Source organism: Cercospora beticola, chromosome 9 (genome assembly GCF_033473495.1).
Source record: "Cercospora beticola chromosome 9, complete sequence".
Taxonomy (NCBI): domain Eukaryota; kingdom Fungi; phylum Ascomycota; class Dothideomycetes; order Mycosphaerellales; family Mycosphaerellaceae; genus Cercospora; species Cercospora beticola.
In genome coordinates, this window is record NC_088943.1 from 296,093 (window position 1) to 315,311 (window position 19,219).

At 52.8% G+C, this 19,219-nt stretch overlaps 8 protein-coding genes and 1 non-coding gene across 9 annotated transcripts; 7 read left to right on the forward strand and 2 right to left on the reverse strand.

The window, feature by feature from the left end:
• Positions 1–358: 358 nt before the first annotated feature.
• Positions 359–1,907, forward strand: RHO25_012361 (uncharacterized protein; the record flags this gene model as incomplete). The annotated part of the gene is made up of 2 exons (XM_023603747.1): positions 359–619; positions 669–1,907. 2 exons carry the CDS (start codon positions 359–361, stop codon positions 1,905–1,907), a joined length of 1,500 nt encoding a protein of 499 aa, XP_023449935.1.
• Positions 1,908–3,077: 1,170 nt separating this feature from the next.
• Positions 3,078–4,341, forward strand: RHO25_012362 (uncharacterized protein; the record flags this gene model as incomplete). The annotated part of the gene is made up of 2 exons (XM_023603746.1): positions 3,078–3,403; positions 3,456–4,341. 2 exons carry the CDS (start codon positions 3,078–3,080, stop codon positions 4,339–4,341), a joined length of 1,212 nt encoding a protein of 403 aa, XP_023449934.1.
• A 1,804-nt stretch (positions 4,342–6,145) lies between these two features.
• Positions 6,146–7,294, forward strand: RHO25_012363 (uncharacterized protein; the record flags this gene model as incomplete). Its single annotated transcript, XM_023603745.1, has 1 exon — positions 6,146–7,294. One exon carries the CDS (start codon positions 6,146–6,148, stop codon positions 7,292–7,294), a length of 1,149 nt encoding a protein of 382 aa, XP_023449937.1.
• Positions 7,295–8,609: 1,315 nt separating this feature from the next.
• On the reverse strand, positions 8,610–8,958 carry RHO25_012364 (uncharacterized protein; the record flags this gene model as incomplete). The annotated part of the gene is made up of 2 exons (XM_065603535.1): positions 8,610–8,895; positions 8,951–8,958. The coding sequence occupies 2 exons, from the start codon at positions 8,956–8,958 to the stop codon at positions 8,610–8,612; spliced, it is 294 nt and encodes a 97-aa protein (XP_065459607.1).
• A 403-nt stretch (positions 8,959–9,361) lies between these two features.
• Positions 9,362–10,113, reverse strand: RHO25_012365 (uncharacterized protein; the record flags this gene model as incomplete). Its single annotated transcript, XM_023603744.1, has 2 exons — positions 9,362–9,926; positions 9,995–10,113. The coding sequence occupies 2 exons, from the start codon at positions 10,111–10,113 to the stop codon at positions 9,362–9,364; spliced, it is 684 nt and encodes a 227-aa protein (XP_023449936.1).
• A 713-nt stretch (positions 10,114–10,826) lies between these two features.
• Positions 10,827–12,293, forward strand: RHO25_012366 (uncharacterized protein; the record flags this gene model as incomplete). Its single annotated transcript, XM_023603743.1, has 1 exon — positions 10,827–12,293. One exon carries the CDS (start codon positions 10,827–10,829, stop codon positions 12,291–12,293), a length of 1,467 nt encoding a protein of 488 aa, XP_023450292.1.
• Positions 12,294–13,187: 894 nt separating this feature from the next.
• RHO25_012367 (uncharacterized protein) lies at positions 13,188–14,672 on the forward strand (the record flags this gene model as incomplete). Its single annotated transcript, XM_023603742.1, has 1 exon — positions 13,188–14,672. One exon carries the CDS (start codon positions 13,188–13,190, stop codon positions 14,670–14,672), a length of 1,485 nt encoding a protein of 494 aa, XP_023450293.1.
• Positions 14,673–16,167: 1,495 nt separating this feature from the next.
• Positions 16,168–17,100, forward strand: RHO25_012368 (uncharacterized protein; the record flags this gene model as incomplete). The annotated part of the gene is made up of 1 exon (XM_023603741.1): positions 16,168–17,100. The coding sequence occupies one exon, from the start codon at positions 16,168–16,170 to the stop codon at positions 17,098–17,100; it is 933 nt and encodes a 310-aa protein (XP_023450288.1).
• Positions 17,101–18,026: 926 nt separating this feature from the next.
• On the forward strand, positions 18,027–18,171 carry RHO25_012369. The gene has a single exon. It is a non-coding gene; the product is annotated as a tRNA-Thr (tRNA).
• The last annotated feature ends 1,048 nt before the right edge of the window (positions 18,172–19,219 follow it).

Here is a 19,219-nt window from a genome sequence, read left to right on the forward strand (position 1 = left end):
GTCGAAAGATAACTAAATGGGGATCCGGTGGCAAGTATTGCATGATTCTCATTCTCATCCTGTTTCAAAGTCCAGCTGGTTCCAGACAATGCTTGAAACACTTTTTCGCTTCTTTCGAAACACTGATTTCTTGCAGATACGAGACCATTCACATTCACTGTCCCGCACGTGATTGCAGCGCTCGCAATGCCTTCGTCTTCTCCATAAAACCACTCTTCCCTTCTTGCTCAACCTATCACTCCAAGTTCTCTTGCGAACACGAAGCCATTGATCATCACCCTCGCGAGCTATTCGAGCTGCGCCAGACCCACGAGAACTGATTCGTTTTCCTTCCAAATCAACTCCACAATCGCCGATCATGGCGTGGATTTGGGGCTCCACCTCGAGCAAGGAGCCCGATCGACCGCCGTCTCCCGCTCCTTCTCAAGCACCAAGCCCTGCAGTCGACAACTCGGCCGCAGAGATTCGAACTCCAGCACCAGAGGTAGATGAGGAGGAGTACATGCTGGAAGTTCAACCGCGCGGGTTGAAGCGAAAGGCCGGACATGAGGTTGGAGACATCTCCGTACGCGGCTTCAAAGTGGTGTACAATTCGAGCAAGGTCATACCGGCCATAAGCGTAAGTTCGTATGGCAATCGAGAAAAACGGAGTACTAACTCTGGGATAGAAAATGCACAACGACTCTGTCAGCACGCAGCCAGCTGGCGAGCACCTCCTGCATCTCCCCGAGTCTGTTCAGAGACTAATCTACAGCTTCGTGCTCGTCGATGAAGCACCTTACGATGTCCTTCCCCAAGGCCATTTAGTGCCACAGCCACTCGTCAGCTGGGACATCACCGACAGCAGCCAACTCGTCAAGCGCCAACACACGAAGTCCGATGGCACACCGATTCGCGAAGCACCTGGACTCCTCACAGCCTGCAAGCAGATTCGCGAACTTGCTGTTCCTATCTTCTTTTTTGGAAACTCTTTCAACATCCGTGTCTCGAACTTCGATGGACTTGCGATTCAGCCCTTCTGGAAGCTGATGGACTCGCATCGTCAACAAGCTGAGAAAGATCCAATCCTCCTAGCCGGAAGCCACGATGAGCTTGGCTTTTTCGAAGCATTGCAGGAGAAGTCGACACCGCTACTGGACGGCCTTGAGGACCACATCTCTTCGAGGCCGACAGCCACCAAGGAGTGCGAGTTCACGATCTGCCGCCTCAACGATCCTCCCACCACCTCACTCACGATGGGCGAGATCAAGTGTGACCTCTCGTATGAACCGCACTGGGATAACTTGCTCCTCTGGCTGCGCGAGTGCATCAAGGGCGAGCTGCCACCCTTCAATCCAGGCGATCTGTCTGAGCACCAAGATGGGCACAAGTTGACGTCTATCGAATGGCTCTTCCAGATCACGAAAATTTACAAGCCGACTGAGATGGACGAGTTTCTGAAGGCCATCGCCACACATCGTGGTCATCTCATCCGGGACGATCCCAGATGGGCACCATCGCCCCAGTATGAGGACATCGAGGAGTCTCAGACGCTTCGTCACGCCACACCCCAAATCTCTCCACGCGAGACTCCTTCAAAGCAGTTCGTCTTCACTTCGTCGCCACCCTTGCCCCAAGTCTCGACCACGTCCAGGCTTGGAATGGGCAAAGGCTATCAACACGCACGAGAGTCTCTGGGCCCAGCTTTTCGAAAGTCAACTTCTCTGGCGTCTAGCTCGAGTGGCCAGCGTGTGGAAGTTAAGGGTTCTGATGATGAGGAGGACTCGGATGAGGAAGAGTTGTTTTGCCATACGAATAAGAAGAGAAAGATAAACTTGGTGGTGGACCTGGATGGGGAGTCTGGGGATGAGGATACGAATGCGAATGATGATGGAGAGGTGGGCAAGAATGGTTTTGATGAGGACTGAATGAATGCGATGCACGGGAAAGCGATGATCGGTTTGCCAGCGGTATGAATGAGCGAAAGCAGCTTGACATGGAGGCAACAGGGATTTGTCGGATCGTGGCGAGCGGCTTCGAGTACCTGCTACTTGTCAAATTGTCAGTAATACACAAAGACAGCTCGCACAAGACCGTGAAGTACAAGTCAAGCTTGTCTAAAATCATTCTGACGTCCTCCCTATCGGTATATTGATGTGTGTTTCCCAGTACTGAAATGAATGCCACAAGACCTGATCGAAGGCGAATAAAAGCGAGCAAATTGTGAGCTACCAATATCCATGTGGTATGGAAGGATATGTGGCAAATATCTGCAGAGGTACTGCAGTACCTTTATTCCATGTGCAGCAACTGTTTCAAGGCTGCGGATACTGGTACATCCCATGGTATAAGTAGTAGATACCATCGTGTGGGCAAGAGCATTTGCGAGATGTTTCCAGCTTTTCTGAGTTACCTCCATTGTTTGCCATCACTCTCATCACAGAGTTACCTTATGATATGTTATTGATTGTATGGTCAACTAGTGATTTCTAGCAAGTGCTTGCAAGGCTCGGACAAACTTCCTTGGGCAGCTACATGTACTCCGATCAGAAGCAATCTTGGAAACAGCACAACACATCGACACAATTATGCAACAGCACTCTACATATACACTCATTGACTGTTTCAATATTGCCTTGTCCATCCTTCTAGCTGCTGGGACATAACGTGAGGCGTATAGCTTGCGGCCAGATGTGCCTTCATGAGGATAATGTTGGAGGCGCGAGCGATCCAAAGTGGGCATAAAAGACTGTAGGGAAGCCTCAAAGATGGATATTCATGCTCTCCTCATCTGTCTCGTCTGAGGCTATGTACACAACATCAGTCATGCTGGCAGACTAGTGGGAACATCGATTCGCACCCACGAGCGGCTGCACGAACGAGTCCCAGCCGAGTCGGGGAAGGCTTTGGAAGTCGAAATTTGAAGTTTCAAAATACTACATTCCCGGCCTCAAGCTCGCTTGGGCGAGTGTTCGAGCTCTAAGCGAGTGAAGTGAATGGTCCGTGCACGCCTAGCAGCACCGACGCGCATTTGCACACAACGACATCATCCCATCTCGAACCGGCGACTTCTACATTGAGCCATTACGCTTGTCACAATGTCCGCTTCCGGCGCTGAAGCCTGGCAGGGTGCCAGTAAGTTCCCGGAAGACAATCCGCTGCACGAAAGAGTCACCGATTTCGTCAAGAGCGTCGATTGGGACGCCCTTCGCAGACACGCCCAAAGCGTGCGCGGCGTAGCGTGCGAGCTCAGTCAAAGCTACTCAACAGGACTCGACAATGTAGTCAGGAAGATCGACTTCGCAGATGGCGTGCAGTGGGTCGCGCGACTGCGGATGCCAGATATGGGAGAGGCAATTCGCCGAGAGCTGCTCAGCGCACGCCGGACGATGGAAGTAGAGATTGTGACGATGGCGTATTTGAGGTAAGATCATGAAATACTGGATCTCCAATCAACTTGCTGACAAAAAGACCAGGAAGCACACAAGCATTCCCGTCCCAGGAGTCCACACATACTGCCTCGACGCCAATACCAAGGTCGGCGCGCCCTACATGTTCATGGACTACATCCACGGCACGGTTGCCCAAGATCTCGCCGAGGTCAAGGACTACGATCTTCAGACCAACACTGCCTTCTGGAAACAAATGGCTGAAATACAGATCGAGCTCGCCAGCTGCACATTCGATCGCATCGGCAGCCTCTACAACATCGACGACAACTTCACGATTGGACCTGAGCTGATCACCGGCAAAGGACCATGGAACACAGCCGAGCAATACTGGAGTGACCTGGTCAAGAGCTACCACACTACTGCAGAACAGCAGGGCAGCCTGCAGCTCAAGAACAGCCCATCGTTTCAACTTCCATCGAAATTCCTCAAACTCATCAAATCGTACGGAAAACTTGACCAGAAGAAATTCTGCCTCGTCAACCGTGATTTCCGAACCCACAACGTCCTCGTCAACGACAACTTCGAGATTGTAGGCGTAATGGACTTCAAAAGCGTCGTGGCAGCTCCGATCGAAATGGTGGCACAATTTCCATCCTTCTCGGGCCTTGACAGACCCATGCCATTTTACCAGGAAATCAAGAAGGGAGCGCGTACGCTAGATTGGATCAAAGCGACGCAACCTTATCTTGATAAATACGTCGACAACTTGCGAAAGGCAGCTGAAGCTTCTTCGAACAAGGAAGATATGCTGGAGATCGTTCAGTGGATGATGGAAGATGGAGCAAGCATCCTCGAGGGTCTGCAGAAGTATCGTCAGCATTGGTTGTTCGTCAACGAGGCTTGGTGGAAGGCATATGAGAAGCTGGCCGAAAAGAAGGAGATGGAGGCAGAGGACAAGAAGAATCAGTAGAAGGATGCCAGTATCGTATACGATAGCATAGCAAAGCCGAGAAAAGTCAATTGGGACCCTTCATCATGGATATATCAATCGCACGCAACGATATGATCAAAAGCATACAAAAGCAAACAAAAGCAACACCTCCAGATCCAAATGATCGATCGAAAGCAACCTTTCTCTGATAGGAGGTGGCTCTCGAAGCTTATGGACCTGAACACAACGCCCGAATGCGTCTTGGACAATATCCTGAAGCAAGGCTGCAGCTACCAATTTCTCTGAATACAGTGGGGATTCGATGCTTCTTCGTACAGCTATGGCCCGAAAGTCTGCCGCCGCGCTGAGGTGGAGCGACTGCTACAGTCCGCCAGAAAGTACATCCTCTCCGGCATAACGGATCTGATCAAGCCTGCAGGGCTGGCCACGGCAATGAAATGCGTTTTGAAAGATTCCCTGAGACATAACCTGACATACAGCTTTCTCTGAACAGGCCCAGACGTCCCAGCTGCTTTGTCTGAGTTTTGAGCGAGAGTGTGCCGCTGTGTCGAGATAGAGTGATTCTTACAGCCCGACCAAAAGTACACCGTCTCCGGTCTAACGGAGCTTGGGCGGCCTACAGGCCTCGCCACGGCAATGGAATGCATTTGAGATAATTCTCGGAGACGTGGCTGCAGGTACAGCTTTTTCTGAAATGCAGCAGAGAATCTATGCCGCCTCATCTTGATATACGACAAAAGTGTGCCACCGTGTCAAAACAGAGCGATCGTTACCGTCCGCTGGATGGCACACCGTTCTCCAGCAGAACGCAGCTTGTCAAGCCTACGAGGCTGGCTCCGGCCGTGAAATTCGTCTCAGACGCTATTTTGAGACATGGCATCAAGTACAGCTTTCTCTGAACAGAGCGGATGCTTCCTGCTTCTTCGTCTGGATATAGGACGAAAGTGTACTGCATTGAGGCAATGGAGCGATTGATACGGTCCGCCGGAAAGGGCACCCTTCTCTGGTAGCAATGAAGCTCTCCAAGCTAATTTACCTGGACACAGCTTGGCAATACGTCTTGGATACTGTGCAAGACAACATCGCAGGAATAGCTGTCTCTGGATACGAACAAGAGTCTCAGCTCATTCGCCTAGCTACGGGACGAAAGTATTCTGTCGTATCAATGAGGAGTGATTGTCCTCGTCTGCCTGCAACTCTACTGTGATCAGCAATTCCAGATCCACCTTCACGTGCATATAAACATTGTCGTCCTGTTCAAAGATTAGGCCCAACAAACAATCGCGGCCGGCAAGCAGCACTTTGTGCTCGATCAATGATTCGTACATGGAGGCTCCTATTGCTGATACATGATATTGATTGTAAATGCATACGAGCAAACTGTGTTGATATATTTCAAGAGGAATACTGATGCGTACTGCCTAGTGATACAGCCAGGGAACGCAAAGCTTGTTTCAATTACCACCTCAGCGTCCTCAGCTATACTCATGCAACCTTTTCAACAATATATGTTCCATTATTCAATGCCTGAACTATTCATCAAGCCATTTTATCACCAGATACTGATGCCAAGCATGGATGGAGTGAACGAGTGACGTGCATAGTCGCCAGCCTGTGACCGTTCACTCGATGCTTGGCAGCCCACCTTCGAGCACCCTTCTTCCCGCGAAGCTCGCTCGTCTTCTCTCATCAGACACACACACACCAAGTGCATCGTTGAGCTTAGCAACTCTCGCCTTCTCGCTCCCACTACAGCCTACGACGCGCACATCAATCCCTTAGATCCTTCTCCACAAACACACTCACTCCAAGTCTCGAAAAAATGGCCTCGAACTCGAACTCCAACGCGATGGGCCGCCTCTTCTGCGCATACAACAATGTGGCCATGGTAAAGCTGTCCGATGCCCAGGAGCAAGAACTGCTCCAGGATCTCCTCGACGACGCAAAGATCATCTTGAAGGACCCGGGTACATATACCGCAGCCACTGTCCTCCCACTTTGCGAGCAACTCGAGTCAACGCTGGAAGCCTACAACGCGTCTATAGATGGACCTTATACGGGCACTTCATCAATGCCACCTCCACCAGCGCCTCTTCATCGCAAAGCTGCCGCTCAGCCACAGCCTGCTGACGACGGAGACGCAACCACCTCCTCCCTTGGCGTCGTTGGAGGTAAAGAGGTGATTCCACCCATGTCAGACGACGAGATCGACTCCTTCCTCGCTTCCGCCACATACAAAACCCTGGTCCCACCCTGCACAACAATCATCAGAGCCGCAGAAAAAGGCCGATGGATCGAGCTCCGCTGCCGCACTTGCGGAGGAAACTGCACGCAGGCCGGGCACACACCACTACGTGGTCTGTCCTCATTCTCCACACATATGCAGTACTTCCACGGCATTCCGCGTGCCTCGGATGCCCAGACGCTCAAACAGTGCTCGTTCAGAAACGTCGAAGAGCTGGAGGTGCGGGCAATCCTCGCGATGGGTACTGCTGGTGCGCCGTTTGTGGAGCTTGTGGAGGTGAGCAAGGAAAAGAAGATGGCTTCAGCTGGTAAGGGTACCACAGAGGTGGTAGAGATGCGCAAGAAGGGTGGTGGAACGAAGAAGGTCGTGGTGAGACAGGCGAGAGACCAGGATAGAGACGACTACATGGGTGATGTTTCTTCATCGACGGCGCCGCAAGCCAGTCTCACCACCACTGACGATAGCACTGGACGCCGCAGCTCCAGAATCGCGGACAAGAAGAGAGCCATGGAGCAGGCAGATGCCCAAGAACCTGCCGCTCGTCCTGCGAAGAGACAGCGAAAGTCGCGGATGAGCGATGAGACGGCAGAGTATGAGGTGGATAGGCTGTGGTACGATGTGGAGGAGATGGTGTATAAGACGGAGCAGAATGTCTGGCTGGCGGACTTGAACGGCAAAGCAGAAGAAGCTGGCTTGTTGGAGGGTCGAGCTCCGATGCGAATGTAGGCTGGAAGAAATGAGGAAGGCAGCTCCAGCATAAGACAAATGATGGCATAAATGAGACACCTTGAGACATGGCTGAGAAACAAAGCTTTTCGCAACAGCATAAATACCGTACTCCTTCTTGCATGCTCAAAGTGCTGTTGACCTCTGCTTCTCTTCTCGCGTACACAGATCCTTTCTTCTTTCACACCGTTCGATATCTCCTCCTCCTCAGCCTTCCACGAATGCATCAAGCCAATCAGCAGTCGCTGATAGGACCCATCGTCGCCTTCGTATCCTTTCTTCCGCACCATCCCAGCCAGTGACCAACACGTACTTTCATGCCCACGAGCGCTCCTGGCATTCCACGCAAACGCTTGTCCCACGCACCCTTTCTGCCCGCGACCCAGAACCTTCATTCATTGAGCACACCACCAGTAGGCATTCGCCCTCGACGAGCTCGAACACGCACGGACGGCTCTTCGCGGAACACGCCTTCACTGCGAAGACGATCTTTGCTAGGGCGCCTATTACCGCCGGAAGGCTGATGAGCATGCTCAGCTGTGCCCTCGGGCTCGATCGCACAAGGTGCAGCCATGTCATTTTCGCTCCGCAGCTGCCCGACTGATAATCCATTCTCTTCCGAACGTTAAGCACAAACCTGGTGTGCGGGTCTAAGAGAGATAATCAGGCAGCCAGGTTTCGTCTCTCTTCACCGGCGCTACTGTTTGATCCAAAGCCTCGAACCAAGGAGAGGAACATTGCCGATAAGCTATCGCTCCGAGCAACTTCTGCGACATTGCAAAGTCAGCCAGAGATTGAGTCAGGACTGTCAAGACCATTACCTTCAGCGCCGCCGCCACATCGGTCTACTCGGATCCGGGCTTCTTCGCTTCGTGGTATTCATCAGGCTCTCCACTCCGTGAGCTTGGATTCGGACGCCGGCTGCGCAGCATCTTCTTGTCGTTCAACGTTTTCCGCTGCGCTCCGCCATTCACGCTCTTGCTGCTCAAGCCCTTTCAGTGGCCAAGTCTGCTGCGGGACCACTGCACACTGCTCGCGCCTTCGACACGATGTGCGCTCCTCGTTCTCGGTATCGATCTAGGGACCAGAGGAGACGGTGTGGCTGATTCTGGAACTGGATTGAGATGGCTTCAGCGACATCGAGGCCCGGAGCTGGGATTTTCGGCAGAATGGCAGAATGACAGCGCCGACAATCGGGCGGACACTTTATGAGCTTGATCGATGCTGATTGAAGTCGGAAATCGTAGCCATGGCAGCTAGAGTGCTTCTACGAGGCAGTGCCAGCAAGATTGACCAGTCTTCTAGATCTGATGGCCTAACCTCTGGCTGCTCTGAAAGCAAGTGGCCCGTACCTTGGTGGACACACGCTGGCTGAATGTCCAACGTCTTGCTGACTCTGTTGGTTGACGGCAATCGCATGAGCAGGCGGGTCGCTTTCTGTTGGCAGTCGCATCGTTCTTGGGTTGGAAAAGCCATGTGCATCGTTGAGAAACAGCAAGTCGGTATCGATCAACTCTGAATTCGTAATCTTGGGATCCATCTCCTCATCCATCGCCAGGATGCCAAGGCATTGTGTTTCGGCGCCTCGATCGTTGGCTTGACTGCGAGGGTTTGTCAGTTGTTGGCTTCCTCTCACGCTCTCTGGATGGAGCTTACAGCAACATATGAAGGTGAGGGCACCTTCGTGGCTGAAGCTTTCTTGTCGCTCTGCTGAAGCTCTGTCCAATGTGTCGCAAGCTTGATGGAATTTCGCCGCCTTCAGTCGCAGTGCTTGTCTGTCCTCGCGAAGAGACCTGGTCAAGACCTGAAGTGAAGTGCCTCGTGAGACGATCCGCCCAAGCAAAACAACGATCTCCAAAGATCACGACCCTTTCCGGTCCGCCAGCTTCGTGAAGCCGCCCAGAGGCCACCAACGAGGAGGTTGGAATGAGATTTGACCTCCATTACCGCTCCGAACGGCTTTCATGCGGTTTCTGCCGCATGCGGACCACAGAACAAGCCATTACAGCTGAGTCTGCGATGAAGTGTGAGAGTCAACGACGTTCTCATGGCATTCGTCGGTACTCCTCAAAGCGGAAACCGCCGAGGACCATGCGTTCCAGAGAACATGCGCCTCATCTCGCCCCTCTTCCTCGCGCCGGCATCAGCTCTTATTGCCTCGTCTGTTGCCATGCGTTCCTCCCACACCACGCGAGCGACGATGCCTCGTGCTTCGAGCGAGCGGATTGCGTTCACGCATCGGTGGGTGAGCGTTGGATGGTGTATTTGGATATACCCATCTCGCCCACCGCTCAGTGGGATGAGCCCGTGTTGGGGCCCGTACGCGTATCTCACCTCGTCGACAGCGTCCTTGCAATCGGAGCGCACGGTGATGTGGAGATCAGCGATGGCAGCAGCTGACAGTTGATGGACGACGTCAACGGCAAAGTCCAGAGCCTTCATGATGCCGGTGAGCTCGGTCGAGGTGACATCGCGGGTCACCGGCAGGGCCCAGCATTCTCCAAAGCGCGAGGGACTGCGCTCTGGATCACGCATCACCCACGCGCAGCCCGCAAAACCTCCAGCAACGCTGGGGTCATTGCGGTTGTAAGGCCGCACGCTGCCGTCGGCCCAAAATTCCCAGTGTTTGAATCTGTTGGACAGTCAGCGAGATTGAGACAGGGCGGCGTTGAGGGAGTGCGGCGGAGCGGAGAAACGAACGGCATCGTCATCGTCGTCTTCGTCGTCGTCGTCATCTTCTTCTCTGTCTTGGTCTTCTCGTTCTGCGTGGTTTTGGTATTCGTGGGCAGGTAGAGGGCGAAGCCGCGTGAGGCAGGCATGTTTGTTTTGCCCACTAGCGCGGATCGTTTCGACTTCACACCATCCCTGTCCATGCTACCAACGCTCGCGCAGCTGCGGCGGGCGCTCACTATATAGCTAAATGGATTATACCACCTCATGCAAGACCAGCTACCGAAATCGATTCTGCGCTACATCAGGTCTCAATCGATACACTGCTTGCAACCCAGGGAGCTCCCATCCGCAACGCGCAGTCGGAGAAGCATCCGCGTGAGGTCAAAATCACAAAGGCGTTGTCCTTGAGAGATACCATCATGAATCGACATCAAAGAAACTATACAACATACTGCAACACCATTATAATCATTCCCTTACGGCTGCCCGGCAGACCCAACAGGAGATGGAACCTGGATGTACAGCACTATTGTTGCTGCTCAGAGCGATGAGATCATCTACAGCGCTTGGACAAGTGACTTGTCTCCACCGACAGTGACGTGCCCATATGAGCGCTCGTGACTGGACAAAGGCATTGTGTTCGCTCGCAAGTTAATGACTGCAAGTGAAGCGTGATGTGTTCACAGTCACAGCGTCGTCGAAGGGTTATAGGGATGCTCTCCTTCTACACTCTTACACTTCTCTTCTCCCATACAAACAGCCAACCCGAGAACACTACCCCTGCTGCCGCAGCTGAAGTACAACCAACCGAGCAACAGCAGTACAACGAACGAACACATCCATAAATCAAACCACAATCATGCCACGTACACGTGGTCCGGCGCTCCGGGCTCCTCGCCAACGTCTCCCCACCGACGGAGGACGCCGTGTTCCGCTCATCCATCCCGGAGACCGGGCGACCAACAGAACCGTTAGGCGGGGCCAAGCAGCAGACCTCTACCTGAACACAAGTCTGGAAGACGACGAAACACGCATGAATGACCTTCTGGGTCCCCGCCTCCCAACATGCGAGGAGCTCTATGAGATGGGGCTGGCCGTGGAAGAAGAGAGCCGACTCGCCGCGGCAGAAGAGGAGATCAGGCGTGAGCACGCCATTGCGCAACGCATCGAGAAGCTCAAGGGAATGCGCGTCCAATTAGCTTCTCACAGAGAGAAGCTTGTTGACAGCTTCAACAAGGAGATGGCGGTATGGAAGGCAGTTCAACCGGAGAGACATGCCAAGTTCGAGGTTCACATGAGAGCTGCTGAACTAGCCACGACTGGATCCGCACGCCGTGTCGACATGCTCCGCTGGTTTCCGGGACTTGCGCCAATGGTGAGAATCGCGATCGAAGACATGCAGACATATGCGCACAAAGACACCGAGCTCATGTACCAGATCGCTTGCTTCGAGGAGAAGCTCGAAGGCGCTGTGGCCTTGCATGCGCTCGATCCAGAAACCTATCTGACCGCTCATCGAGACCGAGCCAAGACCAAACGTGACGGTAGCCGATACGAGATCTTCGGTTTCAACCTCAAGCATCCTGACCTGTCCAATTTCCAGGAGAACCAATTCGAGAACGAGTTCCCAGGCCGCGAGATTCAACGTCTGCAGGCCATTCTGGGTAATTTCATGGTTCGTCGCACGCTCCTGGAGGGAACAGGCCTTCAAGCTCGTCACGACGATGGCCGCCGTCCGCGCTACGACGAGCACTCGATTAACAAGTTCTGCTACACGGCAGATTGGGACATGATCGCGTGGTCGGTCGACGCACTCGCTCTCCTTGCGCAACTTCGGCCTGAGTACAAGCAACATGGTGATGCATCGGTTCCACAGCTCCTCGAATCCATGATCCATACGATAGCCGAGTACGCCCGTAAGATCGACACCGTCGGCTACTTCGACTTGAAGCGACAGATTGCTCTACACTATACCCCTCGTCTTCTGGCACTTCGGCAACATCTCACGCAGTTGCGGTTTGACGGAGCGGATGCGGAAGGACGTAAATGTCTGTACGAGATGCAGGATGAAGTCTGGGCGATGGGTAGAGACTTTGACGAGTTCGAGAAGAAGCATGGCGATATGCTTGGTCAGGATTGGCGCCGGCTGCAAAGCGAATACATCGACGACATCACCTCTGTGGCTCCTCCTGTCTCGTGGACTGACGAGGACGATGAAGAGTACCTTCATCGATCTGGCCACCCAGATGAAGACTATCCTGAGAGCGAGGGCGAGGCTGAGGCCGAGGTAAACGATGCAATCATGGACGCCGCAATGGTGGACTAGGCTGCATAAGCCGTGACACCTAGCCGCGAAACCACCTGCTGACCATTGAGCGCTGATTGACCGCAAAATTGACAGACCGCCTGGAGAGACAGGCCGATCAATTGGATCATGAGCAACGTGCAGGATCACGAATAGCTGCGAAACACACTTGGCAGCTGAGAAAAGGAGCTTTTATTTCTGTTTAGCATATATATTTTGGCATAAACTTTGGCGTAGGCTTTAGGCATCGCATGATGGGAGGTATTAATACAATCGCATCGTTGAGACAACGAAGAACTCTCCTACTTCTCCCACATAATATTGTTCCAATCGTATAAGCTGCGGAGATAGACTCCACAGGGTAGACTGATTTAGTTTTGAGTTTTCCTTTCATGCAGCTCGTGCATTTTTACCTGCTGTTTCGAATGGCCAGTCGGCCAGAGCTCCTCCTTCCTCGTTTCTCGTTTCGTGCTGAGAAACCGCATCCTTAGTCCGCAAGGAGTTTGGTGAACGATGATCGAAAAGATTACAAGATCCTGCTATCGCTCTAATGACTCCAGTTGTTGGTCATTGTTTGGACCGCGGGGCACATATAATAGACAATGTAGCTCCTTCGCTGCATGCACAAAGCAACCTCACCCATAGTTAGACAAAGGCTTTGTGCGCGCTCGCAAGTTGATGTCTGCGAGAACAACTGTAATATGTTCACGCTCGCAAGTTAATGTCTGCGAGAAGAACCGTTATGTGTTCACGCTCGCAGGCTTGCCCATGGGTTAAAAGCAGGCTCTTCCTCAGCGATCTTCAACTTCTCATACAAACAAACACCCTAAGAAAGCTACCACTGTTGCTACAGCTCAAGCACAACCAATCGAGCAACAGCAGCACAGTTACTACCGCTTTCTATCAACTTTCGACATGCCACGTACTCGTGGACCAGGCCAGCGTGGCCCTCAAGCACGCCAGCCTCCCCAAGGACGCCGCCACGTTACTTGGGACCTCTCCGACAATCGTGCGACTGGCAATGCCGCTCGTCGTCGCCGCACCCCCAACGTTTTCTTGAACACCAGCCTGGAAGAAGAGGATCCAACCCCTGCACCACCTCCATCTCCCGAGGGACCGCAGCTCACAGAAGAAGAAATCGAGGCTATCGAGCGCCTAGAAGACGCCTTGGAGGAGCATGCTGAGATGATGGAACTCCAGGAGGCGGAAAAAGCCCGAGACAAGAAGGCCAACGACCGCATCGATGCAATCGACGACGATCGTCGGGAGCACCACAAGATGAAGCAACCTCTGCTCGCTGAATTTTCTAAGGCTTGTGAACAGTGGAAAAAAGCAGACCCTACTGAGGCCGAGACGTTCAGAATATACTGCAATGAAGTGGTGTGCGCAGCGACTGAACCAGTCCGCATGTACGACATGCTCAGCTGGTATCCAAAGACACCGAAGGCTGTATCTGAAGCCATCCACAGCCTACAGGTGTTCCACCACGAACAGGTCGACTTCACCTACAAGATGCGTCTACTTGAGGAACACCACTACGGCGGAGCTGTTCCCGGTCACAACCTCCACCCGGAGGTGTATCATGCCTCTCGTCGGGACCGAGCGGGGAAGAAGAATGGCGAAGGAGACTTTCAGACATTCGGCTTCGATCTAAAGCACCGCGATCTTGCTGAGCTTGAAGAATACTTCGACGCATGGACAGACATCGACGCGCCGGGTCTCGAGCAAGCTCGCATCCGACGAATTGTTGCAAATTTCCGTGTCCGTCGAACGCTCTTAGAAGGCACTGAACCAGGCGCCCACCACAAAGACCGCCGTCGTCCACGTTTCGATCCTCTTGGTTTGATCAAGTTCTGCGACACTGCGGAGTGGGACTTGATGGATTGGTCGCTACAAGCTCTGGGTCGTATGAGATACAAGCTTCAGCCAGTCTACGAGCAGCTACAAGACCGTAACATCATGAAGTTGCTTGACCTCACCATCACAGAGATCCTCGAGTATCTTCCAAAGCTCGACAAGATCGAACTCCTCGAAACCCGAATGGTTATCGACACGACCTTTGCCAACAGCTTCGCTCCACTGTGGCAAGTAAAGGCCACCATGGAGCTGCCTGGTGCACCCGCTCAGGCTCGAGACGCCTTCTTGCAGCAGAAGGACAACATCTGGAGAATGGCCCTGCACTTCGACAAGTTCGAGCGGACTCACGGTGATACGATCCTTGACCATGAATGGCGGCGGATGGTGCACGCCAATAGCGACCTCATTGGCACTCGACCTCCTCCCGCTTTTTGGACGATGGACGACGACGAATACATTCGTCGCAGTGGTCACCCAGACGAAGACTGGCCACCAACCGAAGACGAGAGCGAGGATGCGGATGAGATGGACGAGGCGGCATAAGCTGTAGGACCACGCATGGGAGGTCAACAAGACTGACATGAACAGCACGCGCCGCAATTGACAGACTACCTGGAGAGACAGGTACAACTTCTTGCTTCTGGAGAAGCTTGAAGCATGGGCAGTCAGCAGGACTGGTACTGGCTCAACATCGCATTTGGGACTTGGGCGTAAGGGTATCACTTAATAACCGGCATACATACTATCGCATCTAGCATAGAGCATACACTCAGCGTATGGGCATCGTGAATAGAATCGCATCGTTCTGAAATAAACAGACTTTCATCCAGTATCACCACACACATGACCTCAACACCGCAATACAGACAGTAATGTTCCACTGCTACGGTTGTCCTTTCACTGTATCTGTATATTCAATGTAGTTTCATGCCCGCACTGTTCTGACACTTTCTGAGCAAAATTTGCTCACACGACGTATGGTGACAACAGTGAAGGGCTGCCAGATGCAGCGATCCAGCCGGCGGATGGAATGTCGCTGGAAGGGAGGAAGTGATCGGGCGAGAGGATAGAATACTGGAGAGAAGAGGCGGAAGGTTGGCCATTTCCAAGGTTGATACAGGGCGGGATGATGCCATCAGATCAGTCGTTGGCAGCGATGGTGAGAACAATGGACGTCCGGCAGGTTCGTGCTTGCCAGACGGCTCGCGATCATCAGCAGGACACGCACCTCGAGCTTCCGATCTGACAAGCCGAAAGTGGGAGAATTACCATTCAACTGTGACTGATCATTCTGACGCCATGTATAAATTCAGAACTTCTTTACATCTCTCTCAATTACAAGCCAGCGTCCGGATCGATGGGCATGGACGACGAGCTTCGCGAGACTTCATACGCAGAAGAAATCAAGACTCCTGGAGATCACTTCTGATTTCGCCTTCTTGTCACAAATGCCAGATCTTTGTCAAAGCTGCAGCCAGGCCGAGAGTCATCGATTGCATTGTCGCAGCAAAGCTGGACAAACAGATCGAGAGTGCCAATCCTTCCGGCGGACTAGATCTCTTCGACATGGCAAGATCACGCAAGTTCTATCGAGAAGCTGGAGATGCAGGCAGCCAGTCCACCTCTGACGCAGGCATGCAAGTCGTATGCCGTTTTCCCTTCATGTCAGTCGACGGGTGGAAAGAAAGTTACGAAGGGCCTGTCCCGCCGCCATATCAGAGCGCAGATTATGCCGATCGTTCAACAACGTCCACAGGCTCAATACTCAGATATTTTGACTGCTGCATCACAGCGAGCAGTGATCATTGTGTCCAAAGTCGGTCCAATGTTGATGCCTCAGGCATCAAGTCATGGTGTTGGAGGCGTTGCCGACAGACTTCGGGACAGCCGATGAGCTTGATCCGACCTCTGCTGCTCCTCCCCACGCACGTCATTGACTTGTGCTATTATTCTTACGCCTCAGACATTCATTGGAACTTGACTCAAAGCACATTGGGGAGCTATTGGACCTGAGGGGAGGACTCTGAGGACCATATCCATGACCAGCAAAGGTCTTCTGCGAGTGCAGCGTCAGAGCCAAGACCGCGACCTACAAGCTCCAAAGTACAAGAGCCCAAACTACAAGAAGACTCAAGAAGTCATGCCGCCGACTACTCTCATGTCGTTATCTGACGAGCTTCTCGCCCACCTCTGCAGCTATGCCATGACCCACCAGCCGCCTCCTCCAATTACCAAAACGACATCCTACCTACAACACCCGCCTCCAGGCTTAATCTCCGAACAAATCTCAAAAACGCTCCGTGGCCTTCTTACACCCTTCCGATGCTGCAGCCGGCTCTACCGTATCGCAAAACACCAGTTTCTCGAATCCAACATCATCCTTCTCCATCTCAGCGATATTCGTGGCTCAGCAAGCAGGCTAGAGTTCACCTCTGGAACTTCGCAGATGATCATGACCGGCAACCCTGAGACTTTGCTGCGAAACCTTGTACACGTTGAGCTTGTCGTCAGCATCTCCGACATGCGAGCACCTTTCAGTCAACCTTTCGCCTCTAGAACTTCTGGGAAATTGTGGAAGAGCGGAAGTGATGTGTTGAGTTTGAACAGGGAAGCGCAGAATTTGAAGCGCCTTGCTGTGCTGTGTCCAAATTTGAGAACGCTGCATGTTTGTCTCAAGGTTGATGAGTGGGTACTGTATGGCAAGGGGCCGGAGTTGAAGAGGAAGACACAGGAGGAGGTGGAGGCTGGCAATGCCAATGATGCTGGCAGTAGATACTTGAGGCTCGCGGAGTTGGTTGTGGAGCTGGCGAGGGAAGTGGAGGTAAAGTTCGTGACGGTTTCGTTCAATCATTGGAGGAGTTCGGCGGAGGCTGTAGATGTGCGAGAGAAGAGTCCGGAGGAAGTCCTGGATGCTTGTATTGGGAGCAGTTTGCATGAGACCTGGTTTGGACCTATTGCGAGGATCGGATAACTCGGCATTTCAATGAATGCTTTCATAATCGCAGACGAAGTCCTGCTGTCCATGGTGTTTATACGTATCCTCATCCGCACCCTTACCTTTGATTGTTCTCAGACCCCAGTACTTCGCTCCCCGGCGTGTCGTACCATGCCTTGCATTTGTCACTGCGCACCTCAAACACTTGTCTGCGTCTTCAGCTGTTCATACTCGAAGGGGCTGTGGCAGGCAGAGCTTCCTCTGCTCTGGCAACTATCACATGCAATAGCTCTTGTTCTTCGTGGCTGATGCGACCATGCGCAAGGGCAGGGTGCAGCGGAATGATGTCCACGCTGCTCACTCCCTTGCGTGTGGGAAACTCCTTTTGTTGTCAAGAGGGTGCGGGTTTGGGCGCTTGCAGGCCTTTCAACCGGCGTCTCGTTGAGGAGATCTGTACGACGTGGTCATGCGAGGTCTTGAGAGTCGGCACTGGATCAAGAAAAGAGGCCAGCTAGAACGAGGCTGGACATCGATACTGCGGCTTTGCACTGGGTTGCTTGATGTTCTTATCTATCTCTCTTGTGGGGTCGAGCTGCTCTTCCGGTGCTGGCGCCACTCTCAATGTCTGCCGCAAGCTTCCACAGATCTTGCCCGTTGCCAGACCTCGTTGTGCTCGCCTGCCTCCCATCAGCGGTGGCAACACCATGGCTCCTGATACAAAGGCGTGCTCGATCGTGGTACTGTGGCCTCTCGGAGAGCTCGTGCGTGTGATACTGTTGTTGTCGTTCCCATGTGGTACGTGGATGCCCTCCAACCTGCAGGCTACCTCCAGCCAGACCCTACCCCTCCTTGCCCGTCCTCCTCCCGCAAGCCCCTCACCACCGAGCTTCGGCCGCCTTCCTCACTGCCACGCCATTGAGCAATATATTTGCCGCCAATGTTGAGTACATTATCAATAACATGTCGAGGTAGTGTAGTGGTCAACACATCAGGCCTGTAAAGTCCCCCAAAGGCAAGCGGCGGCGGCGGCATGGCATGGCAAAGGCGATTGGCAATGGTGGTTCTACACGGTTCCTGATAACGTCAGTTCGAATCTGGCCCTCGACAAACATTCTTTTTGGACTTTTCGAGTGATGTCGAATATCCTTTTTTTGCTCCGCCCTCGGTCTGAAACGTGGTGGTGCTTTTGGCCATTAGATGCGCAGATGCGACGGTCTCTGCTTGCGAATTAGTAGTGGAGATAATGATGTGTTGTGCTTTTGCTCTTCAAATGCGACATTGCATTGTGTTTTGCAACCCTTCCAGCCGCCAAGGATGAACTCCTTTCACGGCTTGTTTTTGCCTCGCTCAACGATATCACAACTGCTGCCTGCCACCAACTGTGCAAATACAAGCCTTGTGATGCCCCATGTAGCAGCAGAGATATCATTTCGTTGGACCTCGTGCACCTGAGCAGATGGTTGAGGCTTTGTTCCACGGCGCTGGCAGCCGTGAAGGATTGAAGGACCGCGGGCATCAGCAACGACAAATGTGACAAGGCTAATAGCAACAGCTTGTGTATTTCTCGCGCGAGACGGCGCTACTTGTCACTGATGAGCGGCGTGGATGAAAGTCTACCTCTACAACATCTCTGTCTGATAAGGCCACCTGCTCCATTTGCAGCAGCAGCTATTGCAATCTTGCCCCCTTGATCTTCTCTCGCCGCATGGCTCAAAAGGTGGGAGATGTACTCAATTAATCCTATCGTGATGTTGAGAGCTTTTCTACATTCGCTGCTGCAGTATTGATGGCGGTGCTGCAGCGAGCTGCAAAAATTCGACTTTTGCTCAATAATCACGTCACATATCGCGTTGTCAAAACAATCCTTCCACCCCCATCCACATTCTCATCCGCTCGATATCTCCATATAGCGCGGCAGCAAAAGGGTATCTGCATCTGAGAAAAAGGGCCGACCATTCGTGATCTATTTCCGCCCTTCACCGCCGCAAAAAGCAAAAGGAACTCTGAAAAAAGAATTGCCGCGACTCAGAATTGAACTGAGGTCATCAGATACGGGTTGCCAGCCCCGCCCAGTCAGACTAAGACGGTGCCGTTGCCAGCGGTCGCCGAAGCCACCAGGGTGACTGGGACTTTGGCCCTCTGATATGCTTTCCAC